The following is an 18598-nucleotide window of genomic DNA, read 5'->3' on the forward strand; positions in this document are numbered from 1 at the left end:
AAAGACATAAACACACACACTGCAGCTGCGTGTGGCTCTCTCTCTCCCGAACTGCCACATCCGGCTCGGCCTTATCCTTCTCCTCGGCTGATTAGCCCAACTGGAAGCCGGCCATGCACACTCACGGCCCAGGCCCACCCTGACCTCCTCTTCATCACACTCCTCCCTCCTTTGCCTCAGGCCAGGGAACCCCCGACATGACATATTTCCCCCCACCCTTTCCGAGGGAGGGGGTGTGTTGCCCTTCCGGCTGCACCTGCCGGCAGGCTTTCCTTGCCTTTCGAGACCTGGGACGAAGACAAGGGAAGGGAAAATAGGAAAGGGCAAGGCGGAGCGACAGTGAGAGAAAGAGAGGAGAGAGAGAAAAAAAATTGCTCGCTGGTTCCCAGACACATCGTCGTCTGGTCTTCGACCACTCCTCCACCCTTGCGGATGACAGCTGTTCCTCCCCGGGTGGACCGGAGCGAGTCCTCCGACCCCTGGCGGATGGAACACCCCTCCGTATCTTGGCGGCTGGTAGCTAGACCCTCTGCCCCTGGCAGCGGCTCCACTGCTCAAGGCGGCTGGCATCAAGCCCCTTCTCCCCTTGCGGATGGCAGCCATTCCTCCAACCCCTCCACATTCTGGCGGCCGGTAGCGAGCCCCTCCACCCCTGGCAGTGGCTCCACCACTCCAGGTGGCTGGCAGAGAGCCCCTCCTCCCCTCGCTGATGGCAGCCTTTCCTCCATCCCCAGGTGGACGACCGCGGCTGCTCCTTTGGGTGAATGGCAGTGGCAAGGACTCCACAACAGCGCATCCCTCCTCCTTCCCGGGTTTCGGAACCAATGTAACATGGTTTAAAATGGGCAAGGAGGAGGCGGGAACTGGCTGAACAGTCAAAATAATGTTTTATGAAAACTTAAAAAGACATAAAAACATGGCAGGCACGTGTGGCTCTCTCTCCCCTGAACTGCCGCATTCGGCTCAGCCTTATCCCTCCTTCAGCTGATTAGCCCAATTGGTGGCTGGCCATGCACACTCACAGCTTGGCCCCGCCCTCCTCCTCATCACAGTGTTATTTGCATATAGAAATATTTTTGGTTTCATTTCGTTTTTCAATAAATGAATTGACTTTTTAAAAAATCTAAATCGACCGGTAGATGTGAAGTGTGTTCCGATACAGGCACTGTTAATACTAGCCATGAATTGTGTGTCAGTAGTCGAAAGATTAATTATACTTACATTCTCTTTAAATTTAACAAATCACAAATCAAAATCCTGACGAGAACCACATTTTCCATGCGTATAAAAGGAGCGTGTGTCACTGTCATAGAAGTATGCCTGTCATTTAACAGTGTCGCAGTTAATGCAAAAAAGTCCATATTTCTATTCTTCTGATTCATTGCATACAGTTCATTTACACTACTAACTTCTTATGAATGTGCTGTTTTTGTTTACAGTATATCTCTGGTGCTTGACAGGGAATGAACTATGTAATAGGATGCAGAAGGTGCCAGAGAAGAATCTCAGAATTAAATGTCACTTTACCCAGCCCATTAACACTTTGCGCGCAATTTGGCCAAACCCACTTGCGCCTAGATTTAGTGCATGCTTGCACGAAAATACCAGAACTTCATAGCCATGACCATTGACTTTGCGTGTGTGACTTATGGTATAGCACTGCACTTAGTGCTCTTAAAATAGGGCCCAATATGTCTAACCTGCTGTTAACTTTCTTAGAACATAAATGATAAGTAATTGATAATGTACTGTCAGTTAAAAAACAAACAACACACAGATCATGGGCTGACAGTAAGTTATCCAACTTATTACATGGCTACTTACCAGATGAATAAATAAATAAACATTGAATATTGATTTGAGTTGGAATAATTGTATTATGTGAGAAGAAAAGAGACCATGGAGTGCTACAGCTAGCACAGTGAAGTTGATTTGCTGCCAGGGACAACAGTTAAATATACAGTTTAAAGGTTGTTATACAAAAATATAAGAAAGTGCTCCAAAGAGCCTTGTAATAAAAACCAGTATATCAGAACATAGCAGGCATAAAAGCATGTCATCTTCCAGTCCATTGAGAAACTCACTGTTTTGCCTGAGAATTCTGGAAGGTTGTTATTTTTGTCCAAGATTTTGACTATCAAAGTACATGTACTTGAAAGTTTGATCTTTTCTCCGTCATCCTTTGCTTCAACCAGGATTGTGTATTTCTGAGCTTTCTGAGAAAAAAAAATAATTTAGTAGAATTAGCGTCTGAATAAAATGTTACTTAAAAATATTATTCAGGTGGGAATTAGGAAGTATTTAAGTACAAAATGCAAGACAAGCTTTCTGAATGGAATAACAGGTCTATTTGAAGGCACAAAAAAGAGTCATGGTTCATTAACTTCTGTGAAAGACAAAACAAGCTCATACCTCGTAATCCAAACACCCATTAAAATAAATTGTCCCTGATTCTCCTTGCTGTTGGATATAGAACTCAGCATTGTCTGTCTTTGGCGTGACAGACTTGATTGTGAAAAATAAGGTGCCATTTTTTGTACTCGGATCATCTTTATCAGATGCCAACACTGTCAGTACCTCTTTACCTAGATAAAGGTTAATAAAATCATAATTGTTTAAGGAATAAGTGAATTACATTAAATTACATAAAAAATTGGTACTGTTCCCTATCTGTCACACACTCAACGTTGTGTCGATGTATTGACACTAGGGGTCACTCTTGGGAGCCCAAAACATCTCTGCTTTTTTTAAAAAAGGCCAATGAGAATTGGCGAGTGGAATTTGCATGCCACTCCCCCGGACATACGGGTATAAAAGGAGCTGGTATGCAACCACTCATTCAGATTTTCTCTTTGGAGCCGAGCGGTTCTATTCATTGAGCTGAATTCATCCGTCGAGTTCATTCACCTCTCTCTGCTGGATCTTACGGTGCATTTCAGTGGCTTTCCCCCCTCTCCATCTATGGTTTGCAGAGAACGCCCCTGGGCTCTTCGGCAGAACATTTAAAAGAGTATATTCTAAAAGAGAATATTTTCTTTCTGAAAGAGCGGCACACACGGAATGTCTTTTTAAAGACGCATCTTTTTAAAGATGCCTTTCCGTTTGTGTGTTATTCCTGGTTGCGGTCGTTATCTCTCCACTTCCGATGGCCACGATTGATGTCTTACGCGTCTGGGCACTGCCCATGTGGAGACATCGTTCGAGAACATGACCATGGTAACATTGCGGTCGCGGCTTGCTTTCATAAGATCTTGTTTGTTAGAAAGCAAGCCACCCCAGCGGCTCCCCGCACCGGTCCTTCTACCTACGGGTTTGAGGACACATCGGTTAGCACTGGGGGCGATTTGGGGACATCAATGGGACCACCTCCGCCGGGTATCCCCCCACGGACATCCCATTCCCCAGCATGCTCGCTTGCCCCGATCGGGCTCTCGCACGAGACTGGCGGCTCGTCTCAGCGAGAGTTCGACTTCTCGTTCTGAGCTCTGGAAGACAATGAGTTAACGAGCACAGCATCAGAGAGCGGGCTCGTCCAGTCTGATGCAGAGGCTTCGGCTCAGCTTCCTCCTTCGGGAACAGTCGCCCAGCCTCATGCCGATGCGGAAATGACGGACGTGCTTTCCCGGGCGGCCGTGAGCGTTGGGTTAGAGTGGAACCCTCCACTCTCCCCTGAACCCTCGCGGCTCGATGATCGGTTCCTGGGCACGGGGTGCCACCCATGACCACGCCCCACCCCCGTTCCTTTCTTCCCGGAAGTGCATGAGGAACTGACAAGATCATGGGAGGAACTGACAAGATCGTGGGAGGCACCTTTTACTGCCCGGTCCTGGTCTTTCAGCTCCCCCGCTCTTGCTACCCTCGATGGTGGAGCAGCCAGGGGGTATTCGTTGATCCCCCAGGTGGACAAGGCGCTCGCGGTGCACTTGTGTCCGCAGAGCGCCACCACCTGCTGTGGGTGCCTGAGACTCCCGTCCAGGTCCTGTAGGTTTACGTCGTCCCTGATGGCTGGAGCCTTGAAGTGACGTCTGTTTGCTAAGTGGTGTTCTTCCCTTCCGGAAGACCCCCAGAGATGCGCAGTTGGATCGGTGCTTTCCTTCCTGCAGGAGAGGTTGGAGGGGTGGCTGTCCTCCTCCACCTTGAAGGTGTATGTAGCCGCTATTTTGGCTCATCACGATACAGTAGATGGTAAGTACTTGGGGAAGCACGACTTGATCATCAGGTTCCTGAGAGGCGCTAGGAGGTTGAACCCCTCCAGACCGCGCCTCGTTCCTCCGTGGGACCTCTCTGTAGTCCTTCGGGGTCTACGGGGAGCTCCCTTTGAGCCCTTGGAGTCAGCTGAGCTTAAGGCACTCTCTTTTAAGACTGCCCTCCTGACTGCGCTCACTTCCATCAAGAGGGTAGGGGACCTGCAAGCGTTCTCTGTCAGCAAATCATGCCTGGAGTTCGGTCCAGGTTACTCTCACGTGATCCTGAGACCCCGACCGGGCTATGTGCCCAAGGTTCCCACGACCCCTTTTAGGGATCAGGTGGTGAACCTGCAAGCGCTGCCCCAGGAGGAGGCAGAACCAGCCTTGGCATTGCTGTGTCCGGTGCGAGCTCTACACATCTATTTGGATCGCATGCAGAGCTTTAGAAGTTCCGAGCGGCTCTTTGTCTGCTTTGGTGGACAGCGGAAAGGAAGCGCTGTCTCCAAACAGAGGATCGCCCACTGGGGTTACGAGCCCACTCTACCAGGAGTGTGGCGGCCTCCTGGGCCCTGGCCAGTGGCACCTCTTTGGCAGACATCTGCAGAGCAGCGGGCTGGGCAACACCCAACACCTTTGCGAGGTTCTACAATCTCCGGGTTGAGTTGGTTTCATCCCGTGTAGTGGCAGGCACAAGCAGGTAAGTTCCAGGACAGCTGGCCGGGTGTACCACTTGCGCATAGTGCTTTTCCCCTCCCTTGAGTGGAAGACGTGCGCTTTTGACTCCCAGTAGTGTTCACAGACTGTGATCCCTGGATGACTTCCTCCTTAGCCCTATGGCAGTTGAGTTTGCAGAGAAACTCACTGCCGGCTCAGTAAGTGTGCTGGTAAGGCCCTGTACTGAGGTAGGTGCTCCGCATGCGGTGGTTCCCCATAGGTAACCCCATGTGTTATATCTTCCGTAAAATCATTTCCCTCTTGGTAAACTACGTCTTCCTTGAGCAGAGGGCCCTCTGGGGTCGCCATGCTTGTAGAAACTCCTCTCCCCTTGGGTAGGACCTACCATGCGACCATCCACATGACATACTTCCAACAAGACTTGGTAAGACCATGTGATGTATTTCCACTTGAAGTAACCCCCCCCCCCCCTTTTTGGGCGGGGTGTGGTCTCCGCAGTGTCTTCCCCTTGGGAGTGACACCCCCCCGATGTAGACATTTAGGGCTCCCAGTCAGTTAACAAATTCCACTCTTTTTGGGGAGAAAAGAGAAGGAAAAGAGGCCTAAGTTTACCTATTCATTGGGCAGTCGACTTGTTCCTGAAGGCTGTTCGATGCTCATAAAGAGCGTTAGGAGAAGTTATGTGATGGCCTGGTGCGCTGGCTATGAGGCACACAGCAGTCTGCCCGTCATACACTGCCACTTTACATAACACCATTCAGTTAGTTGTGGCGTTTTGTATAGGGACCCCAAGTGTCACTACTTCAACACATCGTTGAGTGAGTGATAGATAGGGAATGTCATGGTTACTTTCGTAACCTCCATTCCCTGATGGAGGGAACAAGATGTTGTGTCCCTCTTGCCACAATGCTGAACTACCCGCTGAAATGGCCAGGACCTGGTCTCGGCTCCTCAGCACAAAACCTGAATGAGTGGTTGTATACCAGCTCCTTTTATACCCATATGTCTGGGGGAGTGGCATGCAAATTCCACTCGCCAATTCTCATTGGCCTTTTTTCAAAAAAGCAGAGGTATTCCCAAGAGTGACTCCTAGTGTCCCTACATCAACACAACTTCTCGTTCCCTCCATCAGGAAATGGAGGTTATGAAAGTAAATATGACGTTTAGGGGGCCTGGGTAGCTCAGTGAGTATTGACGCTGACAACCATCCCTGGAGTCGCGAGTTCGATCCAGGGTGTGCTGAGTGACTCCAGCCAGGTCTCCTAAGCAACCAAATTGGCCCGGTTGCTAGGGAGGGCAGAGTCACATGGGGTAACCTCCTCGTTGTCACAATTAAGTGGTTCTCACTCTCAATGGGGCACGTGGTAAGTTGTGCGTGGATTGTGGAGAACAGCATGAGCCTCCACATGCTGTGAGTCTCTGCGGTGTCATGCACAGCGAGCCACGTGATAAAATACGCGGACTGACTATCTCAGAAGTGGAGGCAACTGAGACTTGTCCTCCGCCACCCGGATTGAGGTGAGTAACCATGCCACCACGAGGACATAGCAAGTAGTGGGAATTGGGCATGCCAAATTAGGGAGAAAAGGGGTCAAATAAAAAAATGAATAAAAAAATGGTACTGTTTAAGGTAAGACGGAAGTCACACTGGGGTAGTACCCTTGGTTTAGATACATATGTTTGCCCTTAAGGAGACAAAAAGTTATGTTTTATATTCCCAGCCCAAAGGAACAAAATGTGTACTGTCCCTTGACCAGTACCACTTTTTTCTGAGAAAGCAAGATATAATAGATTACCTTGCAAATGTGACTCATCCACAGTTACTTCATATTTGGCTGATTGAAATAATGGGGGGTTATCATTTATGTCCAGTATCTTGATTTCAACCCCAAACCTTGTGTCCAATGCATTATTGGATTTGTTTCTTGCTTCAAATTGTAACTGTAATTGGGTCAGATGAATGTCAAAACATGGCTTTCTTGCAATATATTTCAATAAATGACATATGGAAGAGTTGGAGGCCACTCATACAGGATGCATTCTTGCGTTCCACTGCGCTATTTTTAAATGGTCTCAAAAACATATATGATCTATGCACTAAACCAGTGGTTCTCAAACTTCTTGGCATGAAGGCCACCTTATATATTGGCTATGTATGGTAGAAAATGTTGTCATGGTAGATAATTTTAAAGTTATTTTGTTTTGAATATGATTTAAAAAAATATTATTAATATAAATTATCTTGCCAATTGGAAGTGTACTGAGGCCCTCTGTTGGGCCTTGCCCCCCCCAATTTGAGAACCACCGCCTTAGACAGACGTCTTTGACAATTGTGGCTTGCTGTTTTCTTGACTCTCGAACCATGAGCACTAAGTTTTTAAGACATAGTGTTCGGTTAAAAATATCTAAAACTATAAAACGCATCTCATGGCACATGCGCCAAAATAACATCCTGTGTGAATGCCACCTAAAATGACATTAAATAAATGTTAGCACATACTTTGAGTTTCTTGCTCTTGTCCACAGCTTCATAGTCCACTTTCCCATGAACATAAATTTCACCTGTATCTTTATTAATCGAGAGAACATCCTTTGGTTCTTTATCAATTCCCTGGCCCTGGAGTTCGAAAGACACTAAATAAGCCCTAGTGAGCTCAATCTGGAACACACATACATACAAACACACATTACATTAATCTATACATATACAAAATCATAAGAAAAAAAAGGAATTATGCAACAATCTGCAATAGCAGCTCTGAATACAGTGTCTCATATTATTCCCCATGAGCAACTTCAATCCTTTGCTCAAATAGGACAGGAAGAGCTAAACAAACTTATCAAAACAACATAATCAACAACATGTATGTTAGATTCAATACCGACCAAGCTTTTAATCTCAGATTATTGTTCATTAAAAAAAATAAATAAATAAAATAATAATAATAATATATATATATATATATATATATATATATATATATATATATATATATATATATATGAAGAATTTCAGTCAGGATATAGACCCCATCATAGTACAGAGACTGCACATATCAGAGTTACAAATGACTTACTCTTATCATCTAACTGCGGCTGCATTTCTCTTCTAGTGCTTTTAGATCTTAGTGCTGCCTTCGACACCATAGATCACGAAATTTTCTTGGATAGGCTTGGGAATTATGTTGGCCTTTGTGGACAGGCATTAGCTTGGTTTAGGTCCTATTTATCTGACCGCTACCACTTTGTCGGTGTAAATGAGGAATTGTCAGGTCAAACTAAAGTTAGGTATGGAGTGCCACAGGGATCAGTTTTAGGGCCTCTCCTTTTCTCCTTATATATGCTTCTCCTGGGAGACACTATGCCGATAATACCTAACTTTATATTTCCTTAAAACCCGATGAAATTTTACAATTCTCCAAGTTAGCAGAGTATATCAGTGATATCAAAGATTGGATGGCTAGAAATATCCTTCTTCTCAATTCCGACAAAACAGAGGTACTAAGGAACACCACCTGCTACTACTAATTAAGGAACACCACCTGCAACTTAACCCAAGGAAGACTGAGCTGCTCATCTTTCCAGCCAACCCTGCTATTGAACACAACATCACCGTTCAGCTGGGTTCAACTATAGTAACGACTTCCATAACTGTCAGAAATCTAGGGGTAACCATCGATAACCAACTCAATTTCACAAACCACATCTCAAATACAGCAAGATCATATAGATTTACACTCCACAATATCAGGAAAATAAGACCCTTCCTCTCTGAACATGCTACACAACTTCTTCTTCAGTCACTTGTCATAACTAGACTGGACTACTGTAATGCCCTCGTTGAAGGCCTCCCTGCTTGCACACTTAGACCCCTGCAAATGATCCAGAATAAAGCAGCATGTCTGGTCTTTAATGAACCAAAGAGAGCACATGTTGCACCACTCCTTGTCTCTCTTCACTGGCTGCCGGTTGATGCATGTATCAAATTCAAGGCTCTGACGCTGGTATACAGAACAGTCACTGGGTGTGCTCCAGCATACCTAAAATCATTTCTGCAGAGCTAAGTTCCCAAAAGAAGCCTGCAGTTGGCTAATGAACAGCGCCTTGTTGTACCAACACAAAGAGGCACCAAAACACTTTCCCGGACTTTCGGTTTCACTATATCACGTGGGCAGAATGACCTTACCAACACCATCCGTGAAGCAGACTCACTCGCTGTCTTCAAAAAACAGATAAAAACACATCTTTTCCATGAGCACTTAACCATTCACTTGTAAAAAATAAATAAATATATACACTGGTGTCCAAAAGTTTGGAATAATTTACAGATTTTGATCTTATGGAAAGAAATTGGTACTTTTATTCACTAAAGTGTCATTCAACTGATCACAATGTATAGTCAGGACATTAATAACATGAAAAACTATTATTACAATTTGAAAAAAATGTTCAGAACTTCTTAAACTACTTCAAAGTGTTCTCATCAAAACATCCTCCACGTGCAGCAATGACAGCTTTGCAGATCCTTGGCATTCTAGCTGTCAGTTTTTCCAGATACTCAGGTGACATTTCACCCCACACTTCCTGTAGCACTTGCCATAGATGTGGCTGTCTTGTCGGGCACTTCTCACGCACCTTACAGTCTGATCCCACAAAATCTCAATGGGGTTAAGATCCATAACACTCTTTTCCAATTATCTGTTGTCCAATGTCTGTGTTTTTTTGCCCACTCTAACCTTTTCTTTTTGTTTTTCTGTTTCAAAAGTGGCTTTTTCTTTGCAATTCTTTCCATTAGGCCTGCACCTCTGAGTCTTCTCTTTACTATTGTACATGAAACTGGTGTTGAGCGGGTAGAATTCAATGAAGCTGTCAGCTGAGGACATGTGAGGCATCTATTTCTCAAACTAGAGACTCTGATGTACTTATCCTCTTGTTTAGTTGTACATCTGGCCTTCTACATCTCTTTCTGTCCTTGTTAGATCCAGTCGTCCTTTGTCTTTGAAGACTGTAGTATACACCTTTGTACAAAATCTTCAGTTTTTTTTGGCAATTTCAAGCATTGTATAGCATTCATTCCTCAAAACAATGATTGACTGATGAGTTTCTAGAGAAAGCTGTTTCTTTTTTTGCCATTTTTAACCTAATATTGACCTTAAGACATGCCAGTCTTTTGCATACTGTGGCAACTCAAAAGCAAACACAAAGACAATGTTAAGCTTCATTTAACAAACCAAATAGCTTTCAACTGTGTTTGATATAATGGCAAGTGATTTTCTAGTACCAAATTAGCAATTTAGCATGATTATTCAAGGATAAGGTGTTGGAGTGATGGCTGCTGGAAATGGGGCCTGTCTAGATTTGATCAAAAATGACTTTTTTCAAATAGTTATGGTGCTGAATGCCACTTTGGTGAATTAAAGTACCAATTTCCTTTGAAACAGCAAAATCTGTACATTATTCCAAACTTTTGGCCACCAGTGTAAAAATTATATATATTCTTGTTGCACTTTAATCTGTCTTGGATACCACTATTCTGATCCTAGTGATACTTTGTAATGCAGCACTTTTCGTACCACTCTCTCCTTGATGAATCGCTTATAATGTATTATTCCTCTTTTGTAAGTCACTTTGGATAAAAGTGTCTGCCAAATGAATAAATGTAAATGTAATTATAGGACCAAAAACCTCTAAAAATAAGATGCTAAAATATAATTTGACTCTCAATGGATGTGCTGTCACATTGTCTTTTACAGTGAAGAACTTAGGTGTTATATTTGATAGCAATCTTGTCCTAAGTTTCGACATATGCTCTCTGTTTCTAATGGCGAAAAACTAATTCATGCATTCATAACCTCAAGACTAGATTATTGTAATGCATGACTGGGATGATGTCCTGCAAGTTCCATAAATAAACTTCAGTTAGTTCAAAATGCAGCAGCTGGAGTGCTGACTAGAACCAAGAAATATGATCATATCAGCCCAGTCTTAGCATCGCTGTCATGTCTAGATGTGTTCATGTTCATGTTCATATTTTGTGTTTGTCTTTTATTTAGAAAAGTTGTTCCATGTGATGTTATTTCCTGTTTCCCTGCCATGTCATGTGATTCCCTGTTTCCATGTCAAGTCATGTGATCATCCTGTTTCCCTCATGTTCATTGTGTCTGTTTCCCATTGGTTCATAGTCTTGGTATTGGTTCTATCATGTCATTGGTTTATGCTCATTGTCTTGTTATCTTGTTCAGAGTTCTGTTTGTTCATTGGTTTATGTTTCCCATGTCCATGTATTTAAGTCTCATGTTTCCATTGTGTCGGGCTCAGGTATTCTGTAACGTGGGCTGGCAGGCAATGGCAGGCAATGGCAGGCAATGGCAGGCAGACGATGAAGTGTAAAACCATAATGCAGTTTATTCATTAACGTGAACGAGAACAAAACATGGACTTGACCTGACTTGACATGGAACGACATTACACAAACATTCAGTACCTGACTCCGACACAATGGAAACATGAGACTTAAGGACTATGAACCAATGGGAAACAGACACAAAGAACAAAAGGGAAACGGGATGATCACATGACTTGACATGGAAACAGGGAATGCATGACATGGCAGGGAAACAGGAAATAACATGACATGGAACTACTTTTCAAAATAAAAGACATAAACACAAAACATGAACATGAACACATCTAGATGTGATAATCGCTACATTGGCTACCTGTTAAATTTCTCATTCATTTTAAAATACTTCTAACTACTCACAAACTTTGAATGATATAGCTCCACAATACTTATGTGACCTTCTATCATGTTATATTCCATCATGTTCACTAAGATCGCAAAATTCTGGCCTGTTAATAATATCTAGAATATCAAAATCCCCAAAAGGAGGTAGATTTTTTTTCCTGTTTGGGACTCAGACACACTCTCTCAGTTTAAGTCTGGACTAAAGACTCATCTTTTCAGCCAGGCATACACCTAATTTATCTATCAACTATCAAGTTATGCTGCATTAGTTTGGTCTGCCGGCACGGGAAACATGTCTCATATTCTATAACTTTGTTTTAAAGTGAATGGCATCTACCCTGATATTATTCTATTTGTTTCCTGTCTTAACCTCGGGATACATATCCTGAGGTTAACATAGCCTGCCAGATCCAGCTGTAGTCCTGCCTGATGTCTGACTCCAGTTCTGCCTAATGTCCGACTCCCACTACTAAGTATTGCTGTGTGATGATGACTAACTGCAACTTGTGCCAGCCAGATTTCACTTCAGTCTACTACTATGGACTTCACAGAGGATGAACTGATGCCAGCACCAACTATCAGACATGGGATACTTCACTGGACACTGCCTGAAACTTGGACTTAATATGGACAACACCGGAAATTAATCTGCCACAAGCTTACAGTCAAACTGCAGTGCACCTTACTAACCTCTGCCTGCATCACCTTGCAGAATGGACTACACTCTTAAAATAGAATACGTAGATAATCAATTAATTGCAGCCTTCAACAGCCAAATAACAAAAGACAATGCATCTGTTTGCATTTCCGCAGTTAGATAATAATGTAAATTCTAAGATTTTAGTCAATAATCTTACACTTAATACGCAATCTTTTTTTTTTCTTTTTTTTTTTTTTTACATTGGCCCCTAACACTTACTTAGTTTACTCATTTTAAATCTTGACTTGTACTACACATAAATAACTAATATTGGCATTATTTTCATGCTGTTTAGCCAGAGGGGAACTGACTCCCACAGAGTGCCTGGATTCCACCAAGTTTGTTTTTCTCCTTTAACCAATATCTTATTGTGTTTTGTGTTCCTTGCCACAGTCACCTTAAGCTTGCTCACTGGGGGTCTAAATACAAATATAATTATTTTCTATTATTTATTTTAAGGCACAATTTACAATCATGTTTTCTGTTTGTTTTTGTTTTTAAACAGCACTATTATGACTCAAAGACATTACTATATTACAGCTTTTTCTGTTGAAACATAATTTTCTGTAAAGCTGCTCTGAATAATGTGTGTTGTGAAAAGCGCTATACAAATAAAAACGATTTGACAATACATTTTCACAATCATTTATAATAAGCATTCATTGGCAAAGGTGTAAAAACTGTACTGCTCTATTATTTTTTCCATCAGTGCAGTGTGAAATGCAATTGCATGCTTATATGCTATAAATACACTGTAAAATGTTTTCAACATGTTATAACAACATCTTTGTTTCCATCTTTTTAACGTGATACAATATGTAATGTCAATAGTGCTATACAAATAAAATGTAACTGAAAATTGGATTAAGTATCTTTAACTGAAAGCAGTGACTTACCTTGCCTAGTATATATGGAAATGGACCAGGGTTTTCTTCTTCAATAGAGAAAGAATCAATGATCCAAGCTCGTTTCTGTCTTATCTTTCCTGTGTCAGCCAATGCATACATGGTCCAGATAAACTGAGTTAAAAAGAAGTGACCATAAGCTTACACCAGGGTTTCTATTCACAATCTTGTTGACTTATCCAAAACACATAACCAAAATACACTAAAAAAAAATTAAAATAAAAAATAATAATAATAATAATAATAATAAATTTTTTTAAAAAAAATTCCTGCTTGTTCAATTTAATTCATTAGAACTAATGCAAAACAATTCTAGAATATTTTGTCACAACTTGATTTAATTGCATTTTATCCATTTAAATTTGTAAAATGGAAGTTAACTTAATCCATTTGAGTTGAGACTACATGAATACTTTTTGTGGTGTTAATGTAGCATTGATGAATCTGGACAGGGGATTTCCATTTTCCAGCATGCTTTGCATGGGACTCGTCAGGTACCCAATTCAGCTAGGTTCTTTTTACACAAAGTGTTTGAGTTGAGAATACATAGTAATTTTAAGTTAAGAAAAAATATTTCAAACACGTGGAACCACTGTACATGACTGAATCATGTTCTGCCAAAGAGTGTATATTTTGTATATAGTATATTTTTGAGTGTATATTTCATTGAGTGAATCTCATGAAATTCATCAATAACATGTCCAAGTCATATTTCACCCCAACATCACATGCAAGACATTTTATGTTGTGCTTAAAAAAGGGAAGACTATAGCCCTTTTCACACATATAGCCTTTTCCAGACAATTAACTGCATTTGTCAGGTTATAATAATTTTTTATAATTTATAATAATAATTATAATAATTTATAATAATAATAATTATTATTATTAAAGGTTAGAGATCATGTGTGAACACAGCCTTTTTGAAAATACTGTTAAATTTTGCTCTGGCAATTTTGTATAATAAATTTCCATATTGATGGTATGTTTGAACAACATTTACCTGTACAGGCAATTTTCCTGTAATTTACCTGTCTGCATGTGTGAAAGGGGCTCATGTTTAGGACATGTTTTATACACGTTCTCATTACCGTAATGAAAAAAAAAAAATTATATATGGGAGACTGGGGCTAAAATCTAAACTTTAAAAATTATTTTTTTATTTCTCAAATAATCTAAAAATATGTGCTTCATGAGGTAACAACTAAATTAAATGGTTTTGTTTAAATCAAAATTATTATGCAACATGGCCAAATGACCCTAACATACATATTAGACCAACAACAGTAATTTTAACCTTTCAGCAATACTATCAACCCTAGGTTTCTCCAGGGGAATTGTTCATATAACTTAAGTATGTTAACGTTGTATTAAAATAAATGAAGCATATTTCAATGGATCTTGGCCAAATTAATAAAAGTTGTATTAAATACAAAATTGTATGATACATTCATTTCAGGTATATCTTTGCTAAAAAGCTCATTAAAATAATTTTCAATTATTATTATAGTAAACCAACATCAGAACAAAAGCTGTAAAGACGTCTGCGCCAAGTACTGAAAGGGCTTATATTTCCAATAGAATAGACTTAAAAATATACAAAGGTTTGCTAAATGTTATAGACATATATTGCCCCTTAATATGGTATAACATAGCATTCACATTTATTACTAAAGTAACAAAGACAAGTTATCAAGAATCTACGTGTATATATCAGGAGATAAAGAAGTTAGAAAAATTACATATACAAAATTACCCATTATATTATTGTATCACAACCATATACCAATAATATTCATTATTCAAAGATGAATTGTTGTATGCATACAAATCAGTAAGGAATTATATTTTGTGTCATATATACATTATACTTCGAGAAATGTCAACTATGTCAACACAAATGTTGATCATGCATAATTCAAAAACATAGGCATAGTACAACAATCACCCGATATTCAAAAATGTCTACACATATTTCCAAAAGTAAACTGTATATAGTTATATTTGCAAACATACCATGATTCAAATCATAAGCATGTGCAAATTAGAGATGCGTCATAATAATCCTATAGAAAAGAGCTGAGGGACAAATCTTCATTCATTCCCAGGGGATGTAAAGACTTTAAATGAAATATCCATCGGGATTCTTTCTATAGGAGTATCCGTTCTATATCCCCCCCCCACAAAAAAGTTAAAGCAGATACCGAGTGACCAGTTTCTAAAAAGTGGTGTGCAATTGGAGATTTTTTCTTTCTTTCTCACGGCTCTCATATGCTCAAATATACGTGTTCTAATTTGTCTAATGGTTTTTCCCACATATTGTTTGTTGCATGGAAAAGAAATTAGATAAATGACATTCTTAGAACTACAAGTGACAAACTGTTTTATACTGTATACGCTGTCTGTTATACAGCACCTAAACAAGCTGATTTTTCTGTTGTTATTCTTACATGCGGCGCAATTTAAACATGGGAAATAAATCAATGGATTCATCCAATCGCCCATCATTCTTATTATATGAAGTGAAAGTGTCTGCTTCAACTAAAAAAATCTCTAATATTTTTAGATCTATAATGTGCAAAAAGTGGAGGATCCTGAAAAAGATTGGAACAAATAGGATCGCTCTTTAAAACATACCAATGTTTTTTTGATTATTTCTTACATTTCTTGGCTGTGTCGAGAAAAGTTTGTTGTACAAACCACAGAGATGTTTTTTCTGTTGCTTTTGGGCGAAGGAGAAATGGTACGAACTCTGTAAAGAGCATAATCTAGCCACTTTTTAGGATAGCCCCTGAGGTGAAATTGCTTATACAGTTTTACTACCTCGGTCTCAAAATCCAATTCCATTGTACAGATAAACTTTACACTCAAAAACTGTGTGTATAGTAAACTGTTTTTTTAAATATGTTGGATGCATGCAAAATACTGTTTCTGTCAGTGGATTTTGTATATAATGTCGTATATATTGATCCGAAATGTAAACAGACTCTTGTATCCAAAAAGGATACTGAATTTGAATCAGCCATGTTATTTAGGAAGTTCAAAAAATCCTCAAAGTTTTCTTTAGATCCCCTGAAAATGCAAAAAAAACTTCATCGACCTATATTTTCCACATCAAAATTTATTTGGAAAAAGGGTTATTATTCCAAATATAATTTTTTTTTCTTCTAGAAAACCCATAAACAAACTGGCATAGTCTGGATTGAATTTTGAACCCATCACAGCTCTCTGGAGATAATAGTGATCCTCAAATAAGAAGAAATTCTAAAAAAGAAGCATGGATGTCATGTCAAGAATAAAATTAGATGGTAGAGTTTTATCAATTCTTGACCCAAGCAAAAGCTTGAGAGCTTCCAAACACATATCATGCGGGATGTTGGTATATAAAGAAACGACATCTAATGTGACCAGAAAGATATTTGCATCCCAACCTTCAAAGATAACATCTTTTAGCTGTTGTATAAAATCACCCATATCCTTCAAATAAGATGGAAGTTGTTCCACCAAAGGTTTAAGAATTCCATTGGGTTCCAAAAGACTTTCATTGGAAGCCACTATAGGGTGACCAGGAGGATGAATCAAAGATTTATGAACTTTAGGCAAGACATACATGACAGGAGTTACTGGAAAATCCTTAATAAGATACTTCAATTCCACTGAGGTAATTAAACCTTTATCACATGCATCATGCAAAAAGGCATCAATCTCTTTTTTGAAAGTTGGATTTGAAGTTGGATTTGAGTCCAATTTCGTGTAACAGATATAATTTGAAAGTTGTGATTTAATCTCATAGGTATAGTTGTTTTTATCCTTTAGAACCAACCCCCTGGCCTTATCGGTAGGTTTCCATATTACATCGTGTTTCTTTTGAAGCTGCATCAAAGTTGTTGCTCTTTCAAGCCACAATACTCGGGCTTGGGTATCTTCAGAGTTTTATCAATATCTGCATCAACCAAATTACAAAAAGTTTCAATTGCTGCATTATTAACAAGAGGGCAAAAATAACTTTTAGCTCTAAAGGATTTATCCCCAGACATTGGCTGATCTTGTCTCTGTACAACATCTTTATAGTAAAAGTATTTCAATTTCATGGATCTATAGAATTTAAACATTTCAATTTTTAGCTGAAAGGGATCCGTAGATGTTGGAGGGACATAAGACAAACCTTTGTTGAGGTTCAATAACAATTATTATTATATACAGGTTGATTAATTGATGCCAAAAGAGAGAATGTGGAGAACATTTAATATTGCATAAAGGATTCTTTATTGCCAATGTAAAATTCACATAATTAAAAAAACACATTTTTACCAATTTGCTTGTCCTGGGATTTTACCATGACCTCAAGGCATCCAGGTTAACCTCACAATGCAAACAATTCTTTCAGTACGTACTAATGTACAGTACTTATGTCATGAAAGACATAAAAGGAAAACATTCCTCCACACTCCACTGATGCTAATATATACCCCCCAAGTCAACATAAGCAACTGAAGCATGTCCTAAATTTACCTTTAGTTCTCATTGTGGTGGTAATCTACACATGGCAAATGATCACATTAGCTAATATTTTAATGAAACAACACATTCAACCATCCATTGTACATAAACCTCGATTTCACCTGGGTTATTACAGTGTGTTAGGCACTTTAGCTTAGTTCCTGAAACAAACATTTGCTGTCTTGAAATATGACCTGGACACAAAGACAAACATGAGCAGGTGTGCTCGGTCTAGCTGTTTCACATCAAACAGTCCATTAACTCACCAGTGCCAGGAGAATAGTGACATGAAGGGTCCTCATGTTGAAGCAGGGGATATGATGTGATCGCTGTGCAGTTTAATACGACTGAGAGAGTTTTCCTTTCTCTCACAGTATTTCTACACTGCTCATATGGTAGAGGTGGGAGAGGAGGGAACTACAGCAGAGACGCGGCGTTACCGGTTATGATGTTTCCAAAGGTTAATCAAAAAAAAAAAAAAAAAAAAAATCATGTAAAGTTAAAGAGAGGTGGAGAAAGAAAGAACCTGCAATAGTACCATATCACGGGATTCTTCACGGCATATAAGCCCTTGTGACTGAGGAATGATACTGTATGGGTGTTCAGGGGTATCCCCTGTGAGAAAATTTCGAAAATGTAAAAGTCTGAATGGACCATTTTTATTTTTTTATTTAAGTGACAAAGACTAGGCTACAAACTAGTAATTTTATTGTCTTTCCTTGTCATCTATGCAAGAGATGACGACATCCAGGGAAGTAGCAATTATTTCAAAAGTGAGGGGGACAGAATGATTAGCGCAAAACAAACATAAATATATAAGATGTATTTTTAAGGCTCACGATCAGTTACAATTTTATATTGAATTAATTACATGATTGACCAG

At 40.0% G+C, this 18598-nt stretch overlaps 1 protein-coding gene across 4 annotated transcripts in view; it reads right to left on the bottom strand.

Moving 5' to 3' along the window:
- LOC127420030 (cadherin-like protein 26) overlaps positions 1-18097 on the bottom strand; it is a 51935-nt gene extending 33838 nt beyond the window's left edge. For all 4 annotated transcript variants that reach the window (XR_007893766.1, XM_051661961.1, XM_051661960.1 and 1 more), the window contains exons 1-6: positions 17982-18097; positions 13207-13329; positions 7363-7521; positions 6659-6803; positions 2413-2585; positions 2085-2216 (exon numbers count right to left, since the gene is read on the bottom strand). Coding sequence is in view for 3 of the 4 variants with exons in the window: in XM_051661961.1 (XP_051517921.1) it covers positions 2085-2216; positions 2413-2585; positions 6659-6803; positions 7363-7521; positions 13207-13329; positions 17982-18017 (768 nt within the window). In the remaining variant the exon portion in view is untranslated. The remainder of the gene's footprint in view (positions 1-2084; positions 2217-2412; positions 2586-6658; positions 6804-7362; positions 7522-13206; positions 13330-17981) is intronic.
- Positions 18098-18598: the final 501 nt, after the last annotated feature.

Source organism: Myxocyprinus asiaticus, chromosome 29, assembly GCF_019703515.2.
Source record: "Myxocyprinus asiaticus isolate MX2 ecotype Aquarium Trade chromosome 29, UBuf_Myxa_2, whole genome shotgun sequence".
Taxonomy (NCBI): Eukaryota; Metazoa; Chordata; class Actinopteri; order Cypriniformes; family Catostomidae; genus Myxocyprinus; species Myxocyprinus asiaticus.